A 14,569-nucleotide genomic window follows, 5' to 3' on the forward strand; every position below is an offset into this window, starting at 1 on the left:
TGCTGTGTTAAGTGACAGTATACTTTCTGGCAGAACTGTAAAACTTATCAATCCTTTGAATGGTAATGGTTTATACACCTGTGTAGAACTTCCCAGCACTTTAGAAAAAGAAACCAGGGGAAAAAACACGTTTTGGAAAGATGTGCAGTAATATGTACGCTGCATATTTTCGTATTATTTAAATTCGAATTCCACTAAACACCGCATGTTACTTTCCGAAGCATCAAAATCAAGATTGCGATGCATCTTTGTAAGCCAGTGATAGCTCATGTCACGTGATCTCACCAGCCGATGACAGCGAATATTCAGAGCATAGGACATGTAGTCAGCCAATAGCAATATCACTGTTAAGTAGTGCAAACACACAAATAGGAAAAGTTAATGATTTAAATTAATATACATAGTGTTGCTAAAAGAACAACAAAACTTTTACATATAATATTAGTCTCTAAGATTAATAAGCTGCCAGAAAGCTAAGCTTTCACTTTTAATGTTGATCTTCTTTGCGCATGTTACAATCTAATATACATTACACAAATGTTACAATTTTTAATAACGACATAAGTGTCTTCTTCTAATAATTTCCGGGTATGCAGCCGGATCCCGTCGACATTCTGCCACGATATTTCGGCCCAGAGACGTCCGGCCATCATCAGGTGAGTACACAACTACTGAAGAGCCCAGGTGCAGTCGCGGTATTTATGCCGAATCTCGCGCATGTGAAATGTACTGGCATCCTACAGCGCATGCGTCAGGTGTTGACATGCGCAGCATAGCCGAGTTGTACGTGCTGCCCTCGGTGGTGGAAATAAAGGTTCATCTAGTCATTGAGTATCGAATGACACTGTCGATTCCGCTGTGATTGTATAATTTTAATAACAGGATTCCAATTTTTATCCAGCTGAAAGCCGTTGTCACGATTTATAAGATTATTGGCAAGACGTATTTCCACTGATTCCTTGATTACGGAATCCCAAAAACCGGAAACCGGGGATAAAATTTTTGTTACATTGTATTCCATTGAATGTCCCAAAGAAATACAGTGCTCTGCTACTGCCGATTTTGACGCTTGCCGCAGACGGGTGTATCTTTCATGTTCTATACATCGTTCATGGACAGTTCTTGTCGTCTGGCCAATATATGCAGCGCCACATTCACAGGGAATTTTGTAGACGCCTGCCTTCTTCAGTTGTAAATCGTCTTTAACGGATCCAACCAGGGAAAATTTCAGAAGTCACGTAAATTTTCTCGATTACCAGTATTGTATTATCTCATGTTTGGATCTTTATCATGGCATTACGCCATACGTACTAGGAGATGAAAACATGCACTTGAAACGCTGTGAACAGTTGAAACTAGCTAATAGTGTCAAATTAAACACTTTGTTTAAAATAAATTGACTGACCAGCGGAAAAGATCAATAAAGCCAAATTTCTGTAGCAAACCGACAAAAGAACTTCATTGTTCTGCAAGGTGATTAATACTAATAACACATTTTAGCCTTCCATAATTATGAGAATGTATTTTAACTCACTTGATAGCTACCGGCCACAGAAATCCGTTCTGTTGCTATTTGATGCGAAAGCAGTAAACGAAGAGGAAACAGCAAAATTGCTAAACATAAACACGGTTCAGGAGGAAATTACCCACCTCCCAATTACAACTCAGATTGCTCTGCGCATCAGCCCCAGACTTACAATATTTCCGAACCGGGGCAATACTAGATAGTGCCCCTCTCACCCCCACGTCCTCCCCCGATCTTTTGAGATGGGACTTATCAAAAATATGTTCATTTTGTAGCACACATCTTTCTGAAGAGTCTGATACATAAAACATATATGTTCAAGGACATGTAAGACATGTTATTTGGTCTTAGGTATGACAAAGTGCAGCACCATGCTTCTTCACACAGTACAGGCCTATTACAAATGATTGAAGCGATTTCATAAATTCACTATAGCTCCATTCATTGACATATGGTCACGACACACTACAGATACGTAGAAAAAGTCATAAAGTTTTGTTCGGCTGAAGCCGCACTTCAGGTTTCTGCCGCCAGAGCACTCGAGAGCACAGTGAGACAAAATGGTGACAGGAGCCGAGAAAGCGTATGTCGTGCTTTAAATGCACTCACATCAGTCAGTCATAACAGTGCAACGACACTTCAGGACAAAGTTCAACAAAGATCCACCAACTGGCGATGGTATGCGCAGTTTAAAGCTTCTGGATGCATCTGTAAGGGGAAATCAACGGGTCGGCCTGCAGTGAGCGAAGAAACGGTTGAACGCGTGCAGGCAAGTTTCACGCGTAGCCCGCGGAAGACGACGAATAAAGCAAGCAGGGAGCTAAACGTACCACAGCCGACGGTTTGGAAAATATTACAGAAAAGGCTAAAGCAGAAGCCTTACGTTTACAATTGTTACAAGCCCTGACACCCGATGACAAAGTCAAACGCTTTGAATTTTCGGCGCGGTTTCTTAATGGTGAAGTGAACAGACACAATGTGCGAATCTGGGCGGTAGAGAATCCTCACGCATTCGTGCAGCAAATTCGCAATTCACCAAAAGTTAATGTGTTTTGTGCAATCTCGCGGTTTAAAGTTTACGGCCCCTTTTTCTTCTGCAAAAAAAACGTTACAGGACACGTGTATCTGGACATGCTGGAAAATTGGCTCATGCCACAACTGGAGACCGACAGCGCAGACTTCACCTTTCAACAGGATGGTGCTCCACCACACTTCCATCATGATGTTCGGCATTTCTTAAACAGGAGATTAGAAAGCCGATGGATCGGTCGTGGTGGAGATCATGATCAGCAATTCATGTCATGGCCTCCACGCTCTCCCGACTTAACCCCATGCGATTTCTTTCTGTGGGGTTAAGTGAAAGATTCAGTGTTTAAACATCCTCTACCAAGAAACGTGTCAGAACTGCGAGCTTGCATCAACGATGCTTTTGAAGTCATTGATGGGGACATGCTGCGCCGAGTGTGGGAGGAACTTGTTTATCGGCTTGATGTCTGCCGAATCACTAAAGGGGCACATATCGAACATTTGTGAATGCCTAAAAAAACTTTTTGAGTTTTTGTATGTGTGTGCAAAGCATTGTGAAAATATCTCAAATAATAAAGTTATTGTAGAGCTGTGAAATTGCTTCAATCATTTGTAATAACCCTGTATTATTCTATTGCACGTCACTGTATTTCTTTGTGTGGAATTCAAACATGTATATTTTATAATGGATGCCATCAAACTATATTCAGGACAGGTTTGACATCCAACCCCTCTTTAAAAAACCTCGCAATTAATACTGGATGGGATTATTTGTAACTGAGAGAACAATAACTCTTCAGAAAATTTGCACTCTTTATTACCTATTAGCTAATAACTTGCTGTTTTGTGTGACATAAAATTAAATATAGGATACATAAAATCCGTAAAGACAAGAAACAAGCAAGACAGTATACATTTCTTCAATCCTTAGGTCCTAGAAATTTTTTCTCTCTATCTTGCTACAGCTTTACATAGTGTGCTTTCCTCTCTGCGAAAGAAACTATTACCTCATCAAAGTTCGTCAAATGTTTTGCTACATGAAAAATCTAAATGTCTTTATCTAATACTGAAAAAGCTGTTAATACAAATAGCACCCATAACTGGTGTGGTTTCTCAGTCTCATTACATCTATTTTGTCACTGTCTGCTAGAAGACCCAAAATAGGCCTTTCTAATATTGCAGCCATTGTAACATACATCAAATTAATGAGACTGTTTTGGCACAAATGGTCTTTTCTATAACACGACAGAATATAATTCACGAAGTACCAATATCAAATGCCCCCCCCCCTCCCCCATCCGCCCATCCCCTAGATCCAGGCCTGCTGCTGGCAGCTTGGGCACACTAGTAAAATTTTTCCAGGTAGCATCTGGCTGTTTTCTGCTACTGCTTGTACAGCTAACAGCCACACTTTTGTATCCAGAAGGGGGAGAAGGTACTACTCATATGCAACTCAACAGCGCACGCGCAAGAACCTGTTCACAACTGCTCAAATGAATCTAAGGTGAACAGTTGTGACGTCGCACTCATCGGACGCAATTTGTTATGAAGCATTGCATAATTTTCCTAAAGCCTTTTACACACACTGCTGTTGGCAGACACTTGTATGAGTACTGTGTTTTGTTATTGTATAAGGTGCATTTACAACTTAAGTTTTATTTTTTGTTTTTTCTCTCATTCATTTTTTACTGCTGCAGTATTATTCTTCAGTAGCACAATACAGTAATATCCTTCGTTAGAGTATCGGTTCTTACCAGTCAAAATTAAAAAGTTCAGCTGAAAATTAAAACAATGAAAAATTCTCGGTATTCTAAAAAATTCCCGTGTTTTTCCCTGTTTTCTCCCGAATGAAAAAATTCCCAGGTTTTCCCAGATCTCCCGGTTGTCCCGGGTCGTACACACCCTGTACGTCCTCTCTACATCCCGAAGAAGCCTGTAATAGAAGTTCTATAATGCCCTTCATGCAACCCCTCCCTCCCCCTCCCCATACACATACTTGAAAAAACCAAATACTTTTTGTTGGGCAAATTTATATTTTATAGATCGAAATAAATATATAGCATGGCAAAACACATCAATATTAAAATTATAAGCTGGACTGGGACTCCAAACAACAGTACCTCATAGATCAACAGGGTGTTAAAAAAAAACACTAATAATGCATAGGTTGTTGTGTGGGAAGGCAAACTGATTGGTTTTCAAGAAGGAATTCATATCCAGAAATGCACGGCTTGGGCATGGAGGACATTGAACTCAGAGAACAAACAATTGTGACAGTTCAGATTTGTTTTATTGTCTGATTACAAAAGGTATGCAGCCCTTTAGCCATCTGTGTACTGTATATGGGTGACCAGAGCCCAAAACATTCCCGCTAATGTGTTACATTCCTTCACACAGCCCTTGTGCTCATCCTACTGCGGACTTTCTGTGGTGTGCCATGTTGTTGACAGCACCGCGATATGTACCAGTAATGGCTGCAGAAATGACCAACATGGCGGATTGCAAGGGGACAGTTGCTGCAAGATTGTATGTAGAACATTTTCCAAGCAGACATACCCCATGCCATTTCATGATTCCGAACATAGAGGGAGGCCTCAGAGAAATGGGAAAGTTGCACTTCTGCCTGAGGTGTGTACACTGTAAAGTAAAGCAGTAACGCTTGCTTGGTACTTGCAAATACTATATCCAGTACACTGTCCATCCTCTGGTAGGTGCTGAAATGTGATACAAGTTGTCCATGTTCCACTCTAACACTACAGTTGGTGGAGAATGCACTGAAAATGTTTGACGATTATTCAGCCACTAGCACTTGGCAGATGGCACAGGCACTGCACACAGGTAAAAGTGCCATGTGGCACATTGTCCATGAACAACGGCTCCATCCATACCATCTGCAGGAAGTCCAGGCATTACAGGAAGAGAACTGCCCATGATGGGTACAGTTTGTGCAGTGGTATTTACAATACATAATCCAGCCACAATTACCGAGCTTGGTGCTACTCATGAATGAATGCACATTTACTAGAGATGGCATATTATACAGTTGTGCAACATGCATGTTTGAGAGGACGAGAATCTGCAGGCAATTAAAAATCACCAACACAGGGTCGGTATTAACATCTGAGCCAGGATAATTGGTGACTGTAGCAATGGGCCATATCTATCGCCAAACACACTAACGGGACTGCTCTTCCTCACATTTATCAGAGATGTTTTGCGTACCCTATTGAATGTAGTGCCACTAGATGTTTGAGTGGACATGTAGTGGCGACAAGATGGAGATCCAGCACACACTGACGTCAAAGTGCAGAATCGCCTCTACGTTGCATATCCCAATTGATGGATTGGTAGAGGAGGACCAGTTCCATGGCCAGTACCGTTGCCAGAAATCACACCTCTCAACTATTTTCTGTGGGGTAGTATGAAGGGTGTGGTGTACGGCACACCTGGAACATCAGCAAAGGACCTTACTGCTCGACTCCATGCAGCAACTATAATAATTGAAAGATGACCACATGTATTGGCTCATGTGCTTTGAGGCTTAGCACTGCTGATGCAGGCTCTGCACTGACATAGAAGGTACACAATTCGAAGCCAATCTGTAGTGCAAACAGCACAATGTGCTACTCATGTTTAGTTTACTGATGTAAAGTGGAATGCACACTCATCTCAAACTTAAATGTTCTCCAGTGTCCGAGCTCTGCAATTCCATATACAGACTCCTCCTTGAAAGCTGATCAGTGCGCCTTCCCGCACAGCATATTAAGCTCTCTCTCTCTCTCTCTCTCTCTCTCTCTCTCTCTCTCTCTCTCTCTCCCTCCCCCCCCCCCCCCCGTGTCCCTTTCTCCTTGTCACCCAACCCTTTTTTTTTTTAGGGGGGGGGGGGGGGGGGCTTTATTTTGCAGCACAGTCAATCCTAGGAGGAAGGGTATGGCAGAGATCAGCTGAAAGTCACAGTAGATGGACTGTTTCCAAAATTTAACTTTCTTCCAGTAACGATGTGAGCACTGTTATGAAACTCCCTCATGGTTTAAAGCTTCCTACCACACCAAGAGATAAACTCTGACTTTTGCGTTAAATTACATGCTGAACTCACTGTGCAAGCTTTATGGCCAACTCATTTTGTCGTTTACAAAAAAGGATATTGTAAACTTTCAGGGCATCATCATCCGTAACACTTTTTTACTTCACGACAAAGAATTTCCTTGCAACCAGTTTACCTCACAAATTACTGAAACTTAATTATCATTGCAACTGTTTTTCCAATTTTTAAAACACACTGCAGATGATTAAAACACTCACTCATCACATTCTATTCATTAACAGGATGAATGTTTGTGAAGGTCACCCACTGGCTGGCATTTTGAAGCAAAATTCATATAATACTGAAAATCTCACGACTGATGCAATTTTCCTGAGAACCATTGCATATGGCTGCTGCAGAGTAGTATGCTGTGCTACAATGCAGTACAATACAGAAACTGCCACTCCCCCCTATTCAAAACATGACAACAAATTAGTTATTTGCCCTCATGCGAGTGATACAAGGGCAGACTAATTCATTTAGTCACTTATGCAGCAACAGCCCAGGGAAGAAACTTTAAGGAAGTTAAGAAATACCACACAGGTACATCAAGGAATGTCCAGTGAATTATAAGGTCAACCACAAGGGACCTAAAGCTGGCGGGAGACAGAGCTGATAATCCCTCTTAGGCTGCGTTCACAGTGTCACCGGCAATGGTCGTCAGACACAGTCGCCAAGGTCGCCTGAGAACGTTGCCCGACAGTGTAGTCATAGTGTGTCTGACCTCCTTCGTCAGTTTTGGCACAGTCAAGCAGGTTAGGTTAGAATCTGTTCTATGTTTGAAGTAGGTTCGATTTCAACCTCTTAAGAGTGAGCGGATAGCACCATGCCACTGTGCATGGATAAGAGTCTTGTGTAGTTGCTTCTGCTATTAAGACACCGAATGCATGTGAATGTGCTTTCCTGTCTCGTGAAGAACATGGCGAGTAATTTACACTGAGTCCTCTGTTATCAGAATAACAAGGCAAGTTTTATGAATATATGAGATGATGAGAGAAATGTTTTGTTAGATACTTGAGACAATTCATGGTGGTCTTGAAAAGCAAGTTATAAACACACTATTTCACTGTATTTATTTAAAGTTGTCCGTCTGCACATCAATTAACATTCAATGACTGCCACTTAGCACATGAGTAAAAAATGAGCATAAAATGTAGCATAAAATACTCATATAACCTAAAGCACTTGAAAGTGGAAATACATACCATACACCACATTAGCAAACTACTTATCAGAATGACTACCCTACAGGTACAAAACACCAGTAAGCAGTAATAATAATTTGTAGACAATCAATGACAACCTACCAAAAAAAGATCCAGCTATAAGCATATACAATACTCCACCCATTCTACTTGAACAAATTTTTTTTGAGGTTATAATCTACGCTTAAAATTTCTCTTAAACATTTTGCCTATTTGAGGTTTCAAATAAATCTGCAATTTCAGTCCATAGATTCTGAACTACATCCCAATTATGATATTTTCATCCTCAGGGTGCCACAAACTCATTCTTTCTTGGAGTAAACTTATCAGTTACTCATGCTCCATATTTCGCATGTGAGAACATCAGTCTATTTGACCAAAGAAAACAAACTGATCTGAATTTCGCCGACTGTCATCCAAAGTCTATACGTTTGGGAGATAAGATCAGCTTCAATAGTACGCATGTAGCAGCGTACTGATTTGAAATGATCGGCCATCTCTGGCCGATGTCGATCATCGGTAGTATCCACTGACATCGGAGCCACTGTGACCACAGCCTTACAAAACAGAAAAGTCACGGTTAAGATTATATTGTAAGCTGTGAATGTTCATATGTAGACAGTTATTAGGTGTGCTTGGGAGACTCAAACAAAAGTCCTACATTCTAAAGCTATACTAGTGTTTTGGCAATGAAAGAAGACCTGAGTGGGAAGTTTCTTCTCATGCTAGGCTGAATGATATTGCACTGGATAAGTTTAGCCATACTACCACAAAAGTCTTAAATAAAAACCACTGCAGGAGGTTTATCTTCTGGCTGAATAAACCTGTCAACATTAGATAATCAGCGGATGCAGAAAATGAATGGAGAACAGAATATAAAAACTTGATACAAGTAACGTATCCTATGCTTGAATACTCTTGCAAAGGAATAACTTAGATTAATTAAGGATGACATCTTTTACAGAGTGGTAAGGAGACCAACAATTGTGGCCACTGACAAATGCAGAAGCATCTTTGGTAGAGTATGGATACAGGCACCCAACATGTTTGTAAGATTTGATTTACACGTGTATGAAAGAAATTCAAAAGAATGGTATGCAACAAGAATGTAACTAGTAGATTAATGTGTAATACATATAGTGTTCCTTCAACAATTCAAAGTGTGTAAGGAAATAAATTTTATGCCATACAATCTAAGACACTCACTGGGCAACTCAGGAGGCTGCGGGGGTTGATGAGGTTGTTGGGGGGGAACAAGACCCATTGCGCCAGGGGGGACTGCCACTGCCCCTGGAGGCCCCACTTGACCAGGGGCACCCGGTGGAGGGCCAGGTGGAGGAGCTGAAACAAAAACCACAAATAAATTTGAAAGAACACACACAAATAAATTTACATTGCACAATAATAAATACTTTATTTTAGAATACAAGATGCTTACAGGAAAGACTCCTAATTTATAACAGCTCAGTGCTAACACACATTGAACTGTGGAACATTTTACAAGAATAAATATTTGAACTTGTTAATGTAAGAAACAGAGGGGCTTGACGGACAAAAGATGTCAAAATCACAAATATGCAGTTTTTTTAGGATATGTGGTTTTAGGAGTCTGCTTCTGCAATAAAAATAATTTTCTCCACAATGAGTGAAAAATATTCACTGCTACTGCTGTCTTTTAATGGCTATAAAGCAGAAAAACATCTATACATTAGAGATTGGCGGTACAGTTAATGTCCTCCACCTGTGTGCGTTGAAAGGTTTGTTGCAACAGCAATTACAATGTCAGAGGAATGAGTGTGTTTTCTTTCTCTTTGTACCTACCTCCTCTGATTCTTACATGTGCAAAACCATTACAACTGCAAATTGTCAGTGTGTCTTTGTCAGCATATCCAAAAAGTAAAAACACGTTTTCACAACTCACAATTTGCTTTAAATGATGTAAAAAAGCCATAAACCTACCTCTATCTAGTAAGTTTCACATGCACCTCTAGCGTTTTTTTTTTTTTTTAATTTAGTAAATGGCTTTAGGTGTCAATTGTATCTAGTCAGTTCAATAATTTTGTTGAAATGCTAATATATTGAAGAAAATGAGGGCCTGTAATGGGCAGTGGTTACATTTGTAGCCACTGTGTTCCCATAAGTTGGCTACTGTGTCCCTAGTTCATTATCTTTGACTGTTATGGAGAGAGATGTTTTTATATCTGTGGATAGTCAGTGGCTGCCTGTTGTTCAGTACATACATTTTAAATCATAATTTACTCTTTTTTACAGGAGAATTTTTCATCTACAATTTTTTATTGTGTGCTTTGAACATTTATTATTATAATGTTACTGTTGAAACAGTGATATCTGGGAACTATTTTGTATAAACCGACTGTTTACAAACATACACATTTGTGGACACAGTGCAATAGGTAACATAACCTGAAATACAACGTAACCACAAGTGTCTCAATTATAAAATACCGTTTTTGTCATTTTGTTACTTCCATTTATTTTACATTTTCTCTTTCAACATTATCAAAAATGAATCAAAGGAAAACATTGAGCCCAGAGGAAATTTTACTCATTTTAGATTCTACTGATGCCAACCGATCTGATTTGGACGTAATTACAAGTGATGAAGACAGTCATATTCCTGATTACGATTCTGATGATGATAGTGTTGTTGGTGATAACATTGTTGCTAGTGGTGATTTAGCTGTTGATAGTGTAATTCAGTCAATAACAGTGCAGACCAATAGTGCAACTACAAGTACAAGTTCCACAGTTTCAAATTCTCCTCCCCGTATTATACGATATCCAAACAAGTACAATTACTTCGTTGGTAACTTTCCTGCATTCTGTGGCATTTACAAAAGTAATAGTGATCCTTCAGTAGAAAAGACACCATATTTTTACGACTGCAATATAATTTACTCCTGAAGCACTGGACATGATAGTTCGGGAGACAACACAGTATGCTTTTTCAAATGGTGAATGCAATTTCTCTGTCTCAGTAATTTAAATTCATTGCTTCTTAGCGATTAATTTGATTATGACATACATAAAGTACCCAAACTATCTTATTTACTGGTCAAGTAACCCAGCTTTGAGAATGGATCTTATTGCTGACATTATGTCACTACAGAGATTTGAGAAAATAAAAACATATTTACATTTTGTGGACAATGACGAAATCCCTGAAAACAACACTGACATGTTTGTGAAGGTGAAACACATTTTGGACATACTGAAAGAGCCATTTTCAGGGGCAGTATCTCCTACTGAATATCAAACTACAGATGAAATGATTATCCCCTTCAAGGGTAGAAGTATATGAAGTCTAAATCCTAAAAGTGGGGATTCAAAGCAGGGGTACACTCTAGCTCAAATGGATACATGACGTTTTTTGAGATGTACCAAGGGAAAAGGCAGGAACAGAATAACACACTGAGCCCTAACTTTGGTCCTATTGGGAACACTGTCGTAAGATTGTGCCAGGGGCTAGAAGGAAAGAATCACAAGATCATTTTTGACAATTTATTCACAACAATCCCACTGTTTTTGTATCTGAAGCAAAAGAAAATTCATGTATTGGGAACCATAAGGTCAAACAGACTGAAGGGTGCACAGAGTAAATTGACCAACAGCAAAGATCTAATGAAATCAGGTCGAGGTTCGATGTCTATTGCTACTTCTAATGACAATATTACAGTTGTGCAGTGGGTGGATAGAAACACTGTCCACATGGTATCTACCTTCGCTGGAGGGACACCAACTGATACTCTGATACTGTCAAAAGATGGGACGCGAAGAACCATGCTTGCATAGATACAGAGAGGTCATATGCTGTAGCATGCTACAACAAATTCATTGGCGGAGTAGACATGACAGACCGGATGGTTGCACACTACCCTCACACAATTAAGAGCATGAAGTTTTATTTGAGAATATTTTTTCCACTTTTATAATGTTGCACTAGTAAATGCATGCATTCATTACAAAAGAGACACTGAAAGAAACATTTATTTTGTGGAATTCAAGGCATCAGTTGCTACAGCAGTTATAGACTTCAGAAGCCTGCAAAGGAAGCGTGGCAGACCATCAAACACCCCTGACAACGCTCACTTGAAGAAACGGCAATGCACTGGATGTTCTGTACATATAAGACTGGATGGAATTGGCCATTACCCTGAAAAAAGGAATGTAAGAATCCTCCTAGGTGCAAAGTTAAAACTGCAAAAGAAGAACAAGATACATTTGGAAAAAATGCAAGTTTCCTGTTTGCCCAGAACGTATGGAGTTCTGATGTGAAAAATTTCTTGTTACTTGAATTTTTCCACTATTTATCACATTTTTTGGTTTCTTTAGGTTTTCACCACATTTGCTATTATGTAAAATGCTATTCACCATGTACACAAATGTGGCCATTTCCTATTTTGATTGTTGTACAGTAAATTGAAGCATTTGTTGAAAAAATATATTTGTAATGACTTCCTTACATCTCAAATATAGTGTTAAAAATAATTGTCAAAATCGAAATTATTAAAAAAAATTGTCCCTGAAGAGTTTAAGCACTACTGACTGAATTAGATTTGATGGAAACATGATCTGACTGGTATACTACAAGAAGGTTAAGATAATTCAATGCTGTACAAATAGGCAGTTTCAGCACACCTGAGAAGTATAGTGCAGATTTTTGAGAATGTTAAGAATTTCCTAAAAAGTCGTGTGAATTGTCACACCTGCCACTTCAAGGTAAAGTTTCTTGTACATGATAGTAAGAGCATCTGAACAAATCAACATTATTGACTGATCAAAAAAAGTTGCAGACTTACCTCGTAATTGGCATAAAAGAACTGTATAAAGACTAAGCTTAATTATCATCTCATACATTTGAATCTTTTCAAAATATTCTTGTTTATGTCCTATAGGGTTAGTAGTGCACACATCATTCCAAACACAGGATACAAGGACCCAAATCACTCATTTAATTGCTCTGATTTCAAGACACCAGAATAATGATGAAGTACACAAGTGATGAACTGAGCAATTTGCTTTTGATTTGCAGTAGGATACAACATAATTCAGCTGCTATTAAGACAAAGTATACTGTCTATTCTCCTGGCAGCCTACATCCCATGCCTAGAACTTGAAGCAATAAATACCTGCAGAATACTAGCAGCTATGCACCTCTAAAGGTCAACACTGACTGGCCACAATGCCGTAGGATAGCCCTAATGGAGGAGGCATTTTGACAAGTTGTGGAATGTTCACCAGTTATAAATACTCAAATATTAGCTGCCTGTCATCAAATGCATCAGTCATCCTTGTGGACAACAGTAAATGAACAATTAGAGCCCTACCGCACTGCGACACCACAGCAGGTCTGCTGGCCAGTCTGCTGGCAGTGCTCTGGTCTGCAGTACAAGACACCAGCAAAGATGTGAGAGGAATGCCCTCAGTCTGAGCTCAGTTGAAGAGCTAGTAGCTTTGTGTGAAAGTTCAAAATAAAAAGAGAATGCAGGAAAAGAAGTTCTGGATACTTCCCTTCACTGCTGATCATAACAAACAGGTTATTTCACACACTGTACGTTGATTTTTAAGAAATTACAATGTTAAATTTGTCAGTTTCATGAGAATGTCAGTAGAGTCAATTGATGAGTTAGTGGAGATCTGCCGAGATCAACTGAAGAAAAAGGACACTCTCTTAAGGAAAGTAATCTCACCAGAAGAAAAGACTTTCATGGCCTGTCTACTCAGTAGCTATTTTTGTTGTCTGCAGCAGTATTTACAGTTTTAGTTGTAAGTGTGAAGTACACCCAGAAGTGATTTTTTTCAGTTTTATTTAAAAAGTACTTTATTACTATAAATTCAGTTTACAAATAAATTCTGTTTACAAATGTTTTAGACATAATGTAGGAAACCTGCCTCACCTGTTTACCTATTTCATTTCTTCAAATAATTGTAGGGTGTCTGATGTAGCGGACACTTCAGCATCGCCTACTGCAGCAGGAGATGTAGGTGTGCTATGTCAGTATGGAATTAGGTTTTGATGAAAACCTCCCTATGCCAGTTAGTAAAATGTTCTTTCTTTGTGGTGTAAAGTAGTTGTGATTGGAATGGAGCATCAGGAACAGGCTGTGACTGAGGATCGATCATTTCCATGATCTGCAGCTGGCCATAGTGCCAAAACAGTGTTGCCATAATGTGACTCTAATGTGGAGGGGCTTATTCTTCGAACTGGGCTTCATTATCTCTCATAATTCCCAACACTATTTTTCCAGTTCACATTTTTAATAGCCCAGAGATATGGTGTCCCACATAAATATATACAAAAAGAAAAGTTATATTTGTATCTGTTAATATTATTTGATTTTATGCATTTGGTGAAATTTAACTGCAATATTAATGTCAATGTCATAAGTATTTATGTAACATTCGTGTTATTATCAGGGCACTTATTACATGGCATTTCCTTCTGGTGTTTGCTTTCTGTAGCTCGGCAAAATTAATCTTTTGCTTCCCGCTGCTACGTTCCTCGAAGGCTATACCTCCAAAAGAAATTCAGATTCCTTGCAGTACAACGTTCAGAAGCTGTCTATGCAATTACGCCTCTCTAGACTGGAATCCGGTACTATTGTCTGTACAAAGGAAACCTCAAAAAGGAGTTTGGTTGATTGATTCAGGGGAGGGGACCAAACAACGAGGTCATCAGTCCCATCAGATTAGGGAAGGATGGGGAAG

The 14,569-nt window shown here is 39.4% G+C and overlaps 1 protein-coding gene across 2 annotated transcripts in view; it reads right to left on the reverse strand.

Moving 5' to 3' along the window:
- LOC126188913 (protein argonaute-2) overlaps positions 1-14,569 on the reverse strand; it is a 216,883-nt gene that overhangs the window by 158,098 nt on the left and 44,216 nt on the right. For both annotated transcript variants that reach the window (XM_049930625.1, XM_049930633.1), the window contains one exon: positions 9,047-9,181. In XM_049930625.1, coding sequence (XP_049786582.1) covers positions 9,047-9,181 — 135 coding nt within the window. The remainder of the gene's footprint in view (positions 1-9,046; positions 9,182-14,569) is intronic.

The sequence above is a fragment of the Schistocerca cancellata genome, chromosome 1, assembly GCF_023864275.1.
Source record: "Schistocerca cancellata isolate TAMUIC-IGC-003103 chromosome 1, iqSchCanc2.1, whole genome shotgun sequence".
Lineage (NCBI taxonomy): Eukaryota > Metazoa > Arthropoda > Insecta > Orthoptera > Acrididae > Schistocerca > Schistocerca cancellata.